Source organism: Vigna radiata, chromosome 1, assembly GCF_000741045.1.
Source record: "Vigna radiata var. radiata cultivar VC1973A chromosome 1, Vradiata_ver6, whole genome shotgun sequence".
NCBI classification, from domain to species: domain Eukaryota; kingdom Viridiplantae; phylum Streptophyta; class Magnoliopsida; order Fabales; family Fabaceae; genus Vigna; species Vigna radiata.
This window is the reverse complement of record NC_028351.1, coordinates 30,349,135-30,363,082: the sequence shown is the minus strand read 5'-3', so window position 1 is coordinate 30,363,082 and position 13,948 is coordinate 30,349,135. Positions and strand designations below refer to the sequence as shown.

Genomic DNA, 13,948 nt, shown 5'->3' with positions numbered 1-13,948 from the left:
CTTTTCGGCGTTACTTTACTGGTTCATATCTTTCATTTTTTAATTCAGCTTCATGATTTTCGCTAACTGCTTACGTATGTGTTCACTCACTATAACAACTTAAACATTTTGAAGAATTCAAAATTTCCATTCTTTTGAGTATTAACTTTTACATACATGTTCATGTTTTCAAATCCAAAAGGGCTGAGTATTTGTTGTAAAGGCACGAACAAAATTTCCTGAAACGTGTAGAGTCATTATTCTTAAAGACTTATAGTTTATATCAACAACTCAATCTAAGAGGATCAGAACTTTATTTCTAGAACTCAAACGAAACCACAGATGAGGATAAGAAGAGGAAGACGAGGCAACAACTTAGAGTTCGTTAGAGTTAGTATGATGAACCCTAATTTTCATGTGTCATGCCTTTGTAATGTTTGAGAAAGGTGTATTTTTTCATTTACCAATCTTAAATATTTTAAAACTATGGGAGTGTAGGTAATTTTATTTAATTACTTGAAGAAATAAATTTGGTTTTTCACCTAATGATATTGATAATGTTCTAAATTTGAAAGTAGAGAATATGTACTTTTGTATCTGAATGACATGTTAATTTCTGGTACATGAATGAGATTGTCACTAGAACTAAATTGTTTCCAGGATCAAAATTTGAATTGAAAGATATGGGTGAAGCCAATGTATTTTTAGGTATTAGAATCACAAGGAAAGGAGATAATATATTACTATCTCAAGAACAATACATTGAGAAATTTCTTAAGAAGTTTGGGATTTATGACCTAAAATAAGTAAGTACCCCTTATGATGCTAATTCTAATTTAATGAAAAATAGAGGAGAATCATTATCTCAACCTCAGTATGCCTAAATAATTAGGAGCTTACTACACTTGATGAGCTTTTCTAGACCTGATATTGCTTATGTAGTAGGTAGACTTAGTAGGTACACTCAATGTACAAATCAGGAACATTGGGATGCACTTGCTAGGCTTATGAGATACTTAAGAGGTTCAATGAATTATGCCATTGAATATAGTGGATTTCCCGTTGTACCAGAAGGGCACAATAATGCTAACTGGATCTCTGATTCAGATGAGACAAAATCTACTAGTGGTTATGTATTCACAGTTGGGGGTGGTCCGATTACATGGAGATTAGCTAGACAAACAATTATTGCAAGATCAACAATAAAATCTGAGTTTGTTGCTCTTGAGATGGCTAGTAATGAGGCTGAGTGGTTGAAAACAAATTTTAGCGAACATTCCACTAGGAATGAAACCAACCCTATCGGTATCAATACACTGTGATTGCCAATCGGCATTAGCTATAGCTAAAAACAAGAATTACAATGGAAACAATAGACATATACAATTGAGACACAATTTGGTGAAGCAGCTGCTAAAGAGTGGAACTATTTTCATTGATTATGTGAAGTCAGAACGAAATCTAGCAGATCCTCTGACAAAACCCCTACGAAGACAAATGATATTAGAAACATCGAGGGGAATGAGACTTAAGCCACTTGCAAACAAACAAGTGATGGTAACTCAACCTTTGTGATTGGAGATCCCATGAATAAGGTTCATATGGGTAAAAGCAAGTCACTTGTTAGTTCTTATAGCACTAAATTGATTTTAATCAATTATGTCCCTTCCTATGGTGTGTGTGAAAGTGTTATAGACTGCATTATTGAGAGGTTAAACTTTGTCATTAAAATTCTATGTGGTTAAGAATTTTTTCTTAAACAAAGTTTTCAATGATTTTCATATCCCTTATGGGAGGTGTGTGATTTGCAACATACACTTGATGAAATCACCTATATGAGTGTCGAGTGGGGCCGCTTGCATGAGATTTTGACATGATCTCTAGAGCACTCATGAATACTGGGCACGCGTATGGCCTACTAAGCGCAACACAACGATAACAACAAGGATTGTGGGGATGTATTGTGATTGATAAACCTCTAACACACGTCAAGTGTCTTTGATTCATATAGTTTGCTATACCAACTACACTGTGTGTTAAGTATCTCAATCTAAGACTGGTTCATATAACTTGCTATACTAGTTCTATTATATTACATTCCATGAGACCCAGAATCAAAAGTTTTTTCTTTCAACTCTCTTTTGCAATATGTGGGAGATTGTTATTGCAAAAGTTATACGTTGGTATTAGAACATTTTACAATTTTAATATTCTTTTATTGATTGACAACATTAATAATTAATTAACAACAGTCAAATTTTTAAATGCTACAACAGTCAAATTATTTATTGTTTTTATTTTTCTCTAACTCTGTAAATGGAGAATTTTTACCCCATTCCAAAACAAAACAAATCTCATATCAGCCTTTTTACAACATTATTTTGATTTAAACCACCCTAAAACCTGCAACAGCATGGTGGAAGAGTTTTAAAATTGAGTTCATCGAAATTGCATATAGTTAAGTCTAACATGCATTTTATCCTTGGAGAATTAAATAGGTTTGACCTATGTAATGTTAATAAATAAGATGTATAAGTTAGATGAAAGTAATGTTTTTAAAAAAGATAAGTGGAATTTATTACCTTCATAATTGAATGTTTATTAAAGGGTGATATAGTACTAGTATAAGGGATACCACTTTTGGGTTTATATTGAATGCTTATTAAAGAGTGATATAGTACTAGAAGGGATACCACTTTTGGGTTTATGAACAAGAAGGTTAAAAAAAAAAAAAAGAGAAAGTTGTTTTAACAACTCTTTATTTATAATTTTTGGATAACGCATACGCGATAGTTTGTGATTGATCCGTTTCAAATATTTTTTTAAAAGTAAATTCAAACAGACCAATAAAATAGTAACACGTGTCCTATTATAAAAGAATGGTTAAAAAGTGTTGTTAAAATATCATCATAAAAAAAAATTAGTATTTTACTTTTTCATTTTTATATGAGACTTGAATTCACCACTTAAATTCCCAACAATTAGTTCTCTAACATGAAATAAATTTTTACACCTACTTTGCATTTATATTTTATTTTTTAGTATTTTATTCATAAATACCAAAGTTTATTCTTTTTATATTTATTTTTTTTATTTTCTTTATAAATACATTAGTTATTTGCGGAATGAGTTTCATGGGTTTCATCTTTCGGTAGTGTTGATATAATCCTACTTATTCTGACCATGTTTTGGTTCACTTTTTAAAAGAAAAAACATTAGGACAATGTTTTGTTAATAAAGGTGTAACTTTCTTCTCCTTCATATCAGAGTTTGAGCGGCAAAGAAAACTTACAGGGATGGAGGATTTTTGGAGCATGGCTTGTGGAGAAACTGATTGTCTCGGGAATGGAGGAAAACCACCCTTCTGTTACGATTTCAAGTTTTTGAAAGATCCTTCTACGTGCACCATTCGATTCTTGATCATCTGCTTTGATGTTTTGCTACTGATCATGCTAGCATTCATTTTGATACAGAAGTCTTTGTTCAAACCACTTCGTGGTCAGTTTCAGGTGGAAAGATATTCAAAGTTGCAGCTAGTTTCAGCCATAAACAATGGTTTTCTGGGGCTGTTGTATGTGTGCTTAGGCATTTGGATTTTAGAGGAGGAATTAAGAAAGAGACACACTCTCTTCCCTCTAAAGTTGTGGTTGGCAGAGCTTTTTCAAGGATTCAGATGGCTTTTTGTAGGCCTAAGTGTAAGTCTTCAGGTGAAACAACTTCCAAGACCATGGTTGTGGTTGTTTTCTCTTGTTACGTTTTTTGTTTCATTTATCTTCTGTGTTCTATCCATGTCTTACGCAATTAGTAGCAGAAAATTGACCTTCAAGGAAGCTTTCGACTTTCTGTCTTTTCCAGGATCAGTTTTGCTTCTCTTGTGTACTTATAAAGTACATAAACGTGACGGAGAAATTGATGAAGGCCTTTACGACCCTTTGAATGATCACTGTAGTGAGGTTGATCCAGATAATTATGTGACTCCATTTGCCAAAGCTGGATTCCTCAGTAAGATGTCATTTTGGTGGTTGAATCCATTGATGAAAAGGGGTCAAGAGAAAACACTTCAGGATGAGGATATACCCAAGTTGCGAGAATCAGATCGAACAGAAAGTTGCTACTTGTCCTTTTTAGAACTTTTGAACAGAGAAAAAGGAAAAGAACCATTCTCACAATCATCTTTGCTGTGGACCATAGTTTGGTGCCACAAGAGAGAGATTTTGATGACTGGATTCTTTGCTCTGCTCAAGGTACTCACCTTGTCCACTGGTCCTGTACTTCTGAATGCTTTTATATTAGTTTCTGAGGGTAATGGAAGTTTCAAATATGAGGGTTATGTATTGGTCATAGTACTTTTCATCATAAAGATCATCGAGTCCCTGTCTCAAAGACAGTGGTATTTCCGCAGTAGGCTTGTTGGAATGAAAGTTAGATCACTGCTTACTGCAGCCATTTATAAAAAATTATTGAGGTTATCTAGTGCAGCTAGATTGACACACTCTGGTGGTGAGATAATGAATTATGTGACTGTGGATGCTTACAGAATTGGAGAATTTCCGTATTGGTTTCACCAGTCATGGACAACAAGCCTCCAAATATGTATTGCTATAGTTATACTTTTTGATGCTATTGGAATAGCCACAATATCCTCATTGCTGGTGATTGTCCTCACTGTGCTTTGCAACGCTCCACTAGCAAAGTTGCAGCATAACCTTCAGAGCCAACTCATGGTGGCACAAGATGAGCGATTGAAGGCGAGTTCTGAGGCTCTTACAAATATGAAAGTGCTGAAGCTCTATGCATGGGAAACTCATTTCAGAAAGGCTATAGAAAGACTTAGGAATTTGGAACTGAAAATTTTACGTTCAGTGCAGCTGAAAAAGGCGTACAACATCTTTCTTTTTTGGTCCTCACCGATTTTGGTCTCTGCTGCTTCTTTTGGGACATGTTACTTCTTGAATATTCCTCTGCATGCAAATAATCTTTTCACATTTGTGGCCACCATACGCCTTGTGCAGGAGCCAATTACAGCCATCCCAGATGTTATTGGAGTGGTCATTCAAGCAAAAGTGGCATTTTACCGGATTATTCAGTTCCTTAATGCACCTGAATTGCAAAGTGTAAATTTCAGGAATAAAAGTTTTGATGGCAGTAAAGGATCAATTACAATCAAATCTGCTGACTTTTCATGGGAAGGTAATGAATCAAAGTCAACACTGAGGAACATAAACTTGGAGATCAGACAAGGGCAAAAGTTTGCTATTTGTGGAGAAGTTGGCTCAGGCAAATCAACCCTCTTGGCTACAATTCTTGGAGAGGTTCCAAGGATTAAAGGAACTGTAAGATTTGATTCTTTTATGCTTCTATATTATAGAATACACTATTAAATCTTGGGGTACTGTTATTGGCTATATAATGTTCATGACATTTCTACTTCATAATCAGTAGTTATATTTAGCATGTGAATTCAACTTACTATACTGTGTACTATTTTTTCGTATCCTTCTTTTCAGATGTAATACTAATAGGTGTTTAATTCTCTCTATTGAATTGCAGATTGAAGTTTATGGAAAGTTTGCATATGTTTCTCAAACAGCATGGATACANACNGGNACNNTACGGGAAAATATTTTGTTTGGATCAGATTTGGATGCTCATAGATATCAAGAAACACTTCATAGATCATCACTACTAAAGGATTTGGAGCTGTTTCCCCATGGAGACCTCACACAAATAGGTGAGAGAGGTGTTAACTTGAGTGGAGGCCAGAAGCAGCGAATTCAACTTGCGCGTGCTCTTTATCAGAATGCTGATGTATATCTCTTGGATGATCCATTCAGTGCTGTTGATGCACAGACTGCCACAAATTTGTTTAATGTAATGTCATCTTCCTTACTTCACACTCTACAATCATGTTTTATGTGACATTCTTTATTCAAATATGGTTTTAAATTTTGCAGGAATACATCATGGATGGTCTTAAAGAGAAAACTGTTTTACTCGTAACTCATCAAGTTGACTTTCTACCAGCGTTTGATTCTGTTTTGGTAATTCAATAAAACCAGAACATGATTATCCTGAATGTCTTACTTTCTCTGTTTCCTGCACATTACTAGTGATGGTAAATTAGTAATGAATTAGAAGTTACTGAAGTTTGTTTGTTTTATCTTTTCCTCAGATGATGTCAAATGGGGAAATCCTAGAATCTGCTCCTTATCATCATTTGTTGTCCACAAGCCAAGAATTCCAAGATCTTGTTAATGCTCACAAGAAAACTGCTGGTTCTAACAATCCTATGAATGTTTCTTCTTCCAAGAGGCCTTCAATATCTGCTAAAGAGATTACACAAGCTTTCAAGGAGAACCAATCAAAAGACACATATGGAAATCAGTTAATAAAGGAAGAAGAGAGAGAGATAGGAGACACGGGGTTGAAGCCTTACTTGCAGTATTTGAATCAGACGAAAGGCTATGTATACTTCTTTGTGACTTCTCTTTGTCACCTCTTGTTTGTCATTTGCCAGATATTGCAAAACTCATGGATGGCTGCTAATGTTGACAATAACAAAGTTAGCACATTGCAGCTGATTGTTGTTTACTTCATGATTGGGGTTCTTTCTACTGTTTTTTTGCTGATCAGAACTGTACTTCTAGTTTCCTTGGGCATTCAATCATCAAAATATATATTTTTACAGTTAATGAACTCCCTTTTCCGTGCACCGATGTCCTTTTATGACTCTACACCATTGGGAAGAATACTTAGTAGGGTATGTATGATGAATAATTTCTTTCCATGCTATGAATTATAATAGTATTTTGATAGTCATTTCCTATGCAGGTCTCATCAGATCTAAGCATTATGGATATTGATATCCCTTTTATTATTGCTTATACTGTGGGAGGTACTACAAACTTCTATACCAACCTCATAGTTTTAGCAATTATCACTTGGCAAATCTTGTTTATCGCTGTACCGATGGTTTACATTGCAATACGCTTGCAGGTAATGGCAAATTCTTCTTTGAAAATTACTGTGATACTAAAATGGTGTCTTCTATTTTGACAGCCACTATCAATTTGACTATATAATGCTCATTGGTCTTTAGCTTTTAGCAGTTATCTTTTGGTAACTTGTTCTTGATCTTCTAGTATAGATAATATTAGATATTCATGTTTGGAAACTGAACAAAGTATTTCCATTTTAAAACTAGAAATACTATTTTTCCACTGCAAAAGAAGTGATGCGGATGAATGGCACAACAAAGTCCTTTGTAGCTAATCATCTAGCTGAAACTAATGCTGGAGTTGTGACAATAAGAGCCTTTGAAGAAGACGATCGTTTCTTTGAGAAGAGTCTTGATCTAATTGACATCAATGCTAGTCCCTTCTTCCATAGTTTTGCCTCAAATGAGTGGCTGATTCAGAGATTGGAAATAGTCAGTGCAGTGCTTCTTTCCTCCACAGCTCTATGCATGGTTACACTTCCACCAGGGACTTTCAGCTCTGGTGAGACTTCTGTCATGTTACATATGAAATATATCATGGATTTTATCACTACAATTATCTTCATAGTGTTTTTCTTTCATCATCAAACAGTACCATTATCTCCCTTGATTCAAGTTTATTAATTTTAAATATCCTTTGTTCTAGGATTCATTGGCATGGCTCTATCTTATGGACTTACACTAAATGCTCAACTAGTATTTTCAATTCAGAGTCAATGCAATCTAGCAAATTACATAATTTCTGTGGAGAGGCTAAATCAGTATATGCATATAGCAAGTGAGGCCCCAGAAGTAATAGAAGGAAATCGTCCTCCTTCAAATTGGCCAGTTGCTGGTAAAGTAGAACTAAAAGACTTGCAGGTAATTGATACTCCCAATGTGAATCATAATGTTCAAACATGAAATGATATGCATATATAATTTGCTTGTCTGTACCAAGACAGGTACGATACAGGCCTGATGGACCACTTATACTTCATGGAATCACATGCACATTCAAAGCAGGACACAAGATTGGAATCGTTGGAAGAACAGGCAGTGGAAAGTCCACTCTTATCAGTGCATTATTTCGTCTGGTGGAGCCAGCAGGTGGAAAAATTGTAGTTGATGGCATAGACATATCTTCAATTGGCCTTCATGATTTGAGGTCACGTTTTGGAGTTATACCTCAGGATCCTACCCTTTTTCATGGAACTGTTAGATATAATTTAGACCCTTTATCTCAATACTCTGATCAGGAGATATGGGAGGTAAAACCAACCACATTCTGTTTATTTTGTGCTTAACTTTTCAAATGTAGCTAAATTTTTGGTCAACATGAAGGTTCTTGGGAAATGTCAGTTACGAGAAGTTGTCCAAGAGAAATTTGAGGGTCTAAACTCCCCAGGTACATTGGCAAATTTATGGTAATCAAGGTTTGAAATTTCATTTGGGTTTTGTCAGGATACATAATATTGTCGGAAAATGCAGAATTGAGAGGTTCATGCAGCCACAGTTGTGGTTGTAAAATGTTGTTTTTTTAAACATCGATGGTAATTATGTCACTAGTAGTTTCCTGGGTAATAACAACTAGAAAAATGTTGTTATACAGTTGTTGAAGATGGATCAAACTGGAGCATGGGACAGAGGCAATTATTTTGTCTGGGGCGTGCACTTTTAAGGAGAAGTAGGATATTGGTGTTGGATGAAGCTACTGCATCAATTGACAATGCAACTGATTTGATTCTACAGAAAACAATCAGGACTGAGTTTGCAGATTGCACAGTGATTACAGTAGCACACAGGATACCAACTGTGATGGATTGCACTATGGTTCTTTCAATCAGTGATGGTAATTTGGATATAGAAAACCAAAACCTTTATCAAACTATCCATAACTCCATTCCCATTTTCTTATGCTAATATTAAACTAATCATGAGGCCAACTTAAAGAATGCAAATAGTTGAGTTTATACCTTCCTAACTAGAATTCTACCCATTACACTTGGTTTGGCACTCACCATGAATTGCATAGGCATGCTGTTTAGCATACGGTATTCTTGCATTCACTAGTTAAAGGGCAATGTGATAAACAATGGGTTAGTTGATTTAGACACCTTGTAGAATATGGGGTATTTGTTTTACACACTTGAATTTTTTTATTAGAATAAATGTGGTGATTTTTTTTTATCATTTACATGCTTTTTATAGGAAAGTTGGTGGAGTATGATGAACCAAGGAAGTTGATGGCGAAAGAAGGATCGCTGTTCAAGCAACTTGTGAAGGAGTACTGGTCTCATTTCCAATCTGCAGAATCACATTGATCGTGCAAAAATGTCCGATTTATGTCAATATTGTTATGTGTCTATCGTTTGCTTTGAAGAGGTTTTGAGGTTATAAAGTAAATGATAACGTGTTAGTATTGATATAAATAAACTACGAGATGAAGAGGTATTTGTTGTTATATATATGTTCTATAAAGGTTATGTAACAACTGCTTTGGTACAATGTAATATCAATCAATTTACAAGTTTTATATATTTTTATTATTCCTTACAAGCTGGTACTAGTGCAGCGAGGGAATTTTACCGCGGTTATTTTTCACTATACGTCGCGGTTTACGAACCGCGGCATATTCAGCCGCGGTAGTAAGTCAGAGACTTTAGGCCACGGTTACAACCGCGGTAAAAAAGTTGGGGAATATGCCGCGGTTGTACAAGGAACCGCTGCCTAAACCCTTTTTTTTTTAAAAAAACAATTGTTCCAGTATATGCCGTGGTTAGAACCGCAATAAAAGACCCAGGAATATGCCGCGGTTCTAGCATTCATTTATATAACAAAGAAAGTCCAAACATTGAGGTTCTTACCAATCAATTGCTTGTCTGAGATGTGTGGGAGGAGGCCTGTGCAATGAGCAGAACCATAAAGCATAGTTCTCTTGCATAAACATAACAAGAAGCTGCCAATGGTGCCTGAAATTCATAATAACTTAACTATTATATATTAAAATCACATATGGAACTTTATTGTGTTAACAAAGTTCACTTACCTGGATATATAAGGCAAAAAGTATATTTTCTTGCCGCTTCCAAAACTTCTTATCAGATTTGTGTTGATCTGATCAAAATCATTTGATTCATGAATTGATTGGGGATAAATGAATCCATAATCATCACAACGCCCCAACTTGTTACTTACCCCAGACATATACCTGAAATCAAAAATTAAGTTTGATATAAGGATACTTGATATATAAATCAATTTTATGTATAAATAATTGCTCATAGACTTACATCATCCATAGCTGAATAATTGAAATATTCAACTCTTGTGTTCCCGACGCAAGCTCACTAACATCTTTGCTATGAAGGTATATTGGGACCTCAGAGCCTGTCCCAAATACATTAGCATCATACTCAACCTCCAAAGGCTTATCTTCAAGGATGTAAACAAGTAGACATCTAAACTTCACTTCATCATCACTTCTCCCCTCATTACGTTGCGCAAATTGTATAAATTCCTCTACACCTCTCTCGTACTCAGCACTAATACGTGGTAAATTAATCCAATTTCGATCCATTCCTAGATATTTTAAAATTACAACTATATAATTTTACATATTAAATCAAATCATACAATAATTTCAATCATACAATTAATAAGCAATAAAATGATAAATTCAATCATAGAAAATTTTATATTACTAACTTTTAAAAAGTTTCAATAATCTAACGATAAAACAATTTTTTTTATAGATTAAGATTTTTTTTATTATTAATATACGTTTTGAAAATTTCAAATTAATTATTAATTACAATAAAAAAATTTCAAGTAATATTATCAATTTAGTAATATTAGTTTAATTAAGAAAATACTATGTGAAATCATAAAATTTTACGAGTTAATCTTTATTTGAAGTGTAATGTTTTTCACCAAATAAATATTTTAATAATTTAGGTTAAATATATATTGTGTCCAATTCTCAATTGGGTCCTCATATTTTTTTTTGTCCCAATTGCATCCTAATATTTGTAAATTTGAGACAATAAAGCCCTCTCCATTAACTTGTCACTGACGCTGTTAGCATTATGCTGATCTGTAACGGACATTTATTGTTTAATTTAAATGAGTCTATTACGTGGAATTTTTATTTAAAAAAAAATTCATTTAAGTGACACGTATGTATTATATTTTAACAGCTTATGGCATTATCTATATGTTGATGTGGTTGTTAAGTTATATGCTCACTGTGACCTTGTTTGAGATTGTTACCACTGTGAATCTATTTTCCTTTTCATTGCCGAGCATCATCATCACTGATTACCACTATTTCTATTGAGATTTATCACACGTGTTTCCACCGTCGCGGTCGATTTTGCCGGATGGCTTTTGTTTCACTCAACCCTATACACCGGAAACGTCAATGCCAAAAGTTGAGCGTCAAACACCCAAACCTCTCTTCCTTCTCAAATTAACCCAAAACCACCAACAACCCAAAATTATCACAGCAAACAACCCAACATCATCTTTCACCTGCATCAAACAAACAAACAGAAATCAAATCATAAATCCTATGCCAATTCGTTCAAAGTTGGTCTTCTAAGGCAGCCCTGACCAATTGAAACTGTGGTGACCGTTGTGAAATGAAAAGGAGATGACCCCGAAAGCACGTTAAGGAGCTGAAGGTGAAGGAAGAGGCTGTCCTCCTTTGTTTGGGCAGGGAAACTCTAAGAGTTTTTGGTGTTTCTGGAAAAGAAGAGAAGTGACGTAAGAAGGAGAGGATTCTGACACGACAACGACCCCAGCGGCAGTCAGTGGCACCGGCGGCACCCATCTCGCGTTTCTATGGCGGCAGCTCATGACGACGGTGATGGAGAAATAGTGGTAGACGACGTTCGAGGGTGGAAGACTCCAAGCCTAGGCTAGCGCGAGAGCAAGAGAAGGAAAAGGGGGTGACGTCGTGGCCGGCTGTGATTCCAGTGACATTTGTCGTCGCTGGTGACGTGGTGGGCGTGGTAGAGAGTGCAAGTCCAGTTGGAAAAGGGAGAGAGAGACCCTGGTCTCTGGAGGCTGAGAGGAATGTTAGAATGAAGTGAGAAAGTTGAACCCCTAAGGGGAATTCTAGGTTAAACGAAACCTGAGCCTAGGTTTTGGGCCGTTTTTTTTTAAAAAATAAAAAATAAAACTCTCTCTTGCAGCTTTGCCTTACAAATACAATACATACGTGTCACTTAAATGATTTTTTTTTAAATAAAAATTCCACGTAATGGACTCATTTAAATTAAATAATAAATCTCTGTTACAGATCAGCACAGTGCCAACAGCATCAGTGGCTAGTTAAAGGAGAAGGCTTTATTGTCTCAAATTTACAAATATTATGATGCAATTGGGACAAAAAAAAAACATGAGGACCCAATTAAGAATTGGACACAAATATGAGGATTAAAACATATCTTTAACCAATAATTTAATGTAAAAGAGTTTGAGGACTCCATTACTTATATTCTATAATTAATATATTATTTATTTTTGATAAGAAAACGTTAATAATTTAATTGTAAAAGATAAATCAAAATATCAATATAATTAGTTCTAAAAGCATTTGTTTTATGTAATATGAATGCTAACCTTAAATACGTGGAACAACCCATTAAAACTTTAAGTTTTGGTATGGAAATTTTGTAATGTAATGCCTTTCATAAAGTCAAACTGCTTAGCCTCGACGGTGAAGGTAGGGATAATCAAATTGAAATCAATTGAAACAATTGAAAACAATTGAAACAACATTTCATCACAAGCAATAAGACATCAAGCAGGTATTGAATACAAATGAGGATAGCAACCATACCTGTTTTGGTTCTCTTTGCAAATAAATTTGGCACGGGGGAGAAGAAGGTCGCGGCGGAGAACAGAGTCGCGGAGGAGAAGTCCGGCACGAAGATGATTTGGGCTGGCGTCAATGTGGCGGCGGCGGAGAAGCACTGGTCCGACGGCGACGATGACGATTCGGGAGGCGGACGGAGACGATAATGGCCGGCGTCAATGTGGAGGCAGACAGAGAAGCAAAGTCCGGATGGAGAAAAGCTTGCAGCGCGGTGGGGTTTAGGTTTGTTTTGTTTTCTGGATTTCTGAAAAGTGCATGGAAGAAGAAAATTGTTCAAAGATTTTTATCCTATGCAAGGGATACTACCGCGGTTCAGATGAAACCCGCGGACATAGTCTAGAATATGTCGCGGTTGTACCGCGAACCGCGGCCTATGCCCATTTAAAAAAAATAAAAATTAAAATGAAATGACATTTTTGAAATATGGAGGAAACATTATGCCGCGGTTGGGTGGGAAACCGCGGTATATTGTCCTACCAATATGCAGCGATTCTGCTGGCACCCGCTGCCTATTCTCCTACAAATTGTTGAATATTAAATTTTAGAACGTTACTTGGGGAATATGCCGCAGTTCTGAGTGCAACCGCGGCCTATACTCCTGCAAATTTATTGCAGTGTTGCATATTGGGAAAAGTCAGAACGTGTCAGGGGAATATGCCACGGTTCGCAGTACGACCGCGACATATTATGCTGCAAATTTATTTCAGTGCTGAAAATTTGCGAAAGGTCAGAACGTTCAGGGTTATAGGCCGCGATTCGTAGCAGAACCGCGACATATTCCCTCCCCCCCCAATTTTATTATTTTTGTGACGTGACTTCAAGGGCAGATGTTTGACTGGGGTATAGGCCGCAGTTCTCGGGCCAACCACGGGCCTATAAGTTAGTTTTAATTGCAAAATTGCCACCACATAGTATTATGCTGCGGAACCGTGGCATAATGTGCGCTGTAAAAGACCTTTTTCTTACTAGTGTGATACCAAACAATAACTTTTCTTATGTTAGTGTAGATAAAAATATGCAATTTAAAGAGATAGAGATAAAGAGAGTATATATATATATATATATATATATATATATATATATATATATATATATATATATATATATAT

General features: G+C 35.5%; 1 protein-coding gene across 1 annotated transcript; it reads left to right on the top strand.

The window, feature by feature from the left end:
* Positions 1-3,134: 3,134 nt before the first annotated feature.
* LOC106757189 (ABC transporter C family member 10) lies at positions 3,135-9,463 on the top strand. The gene is made up of 11 exons (XM_014639842.2): positions 3,135-5,312; positions 5,530-5,850; positions 5,934-6,020; positions 6,152-6,739; positions 6,811-6,975; positions 7,184-7,478; positions 7,623-7,837; positions 7,921-8,226; positions 8,300-8,363; positions 8,568-8,807; positions 9,167-9,463. The coding sequence occupies exons 1-11, from the start codon at positions 3,276-3,278 to the stop codon at positions 9,277-9,279; spliced, it is 4,431 nt and encodes a 1,476-aa protein (XP_014495328.1). The 5' UTR covers positions 3,135-3,275; the 3' UTR covers positions 9,280-9,463.
* Positions 9,464-13,948: the final 4,485 nt, after the last annotated feature.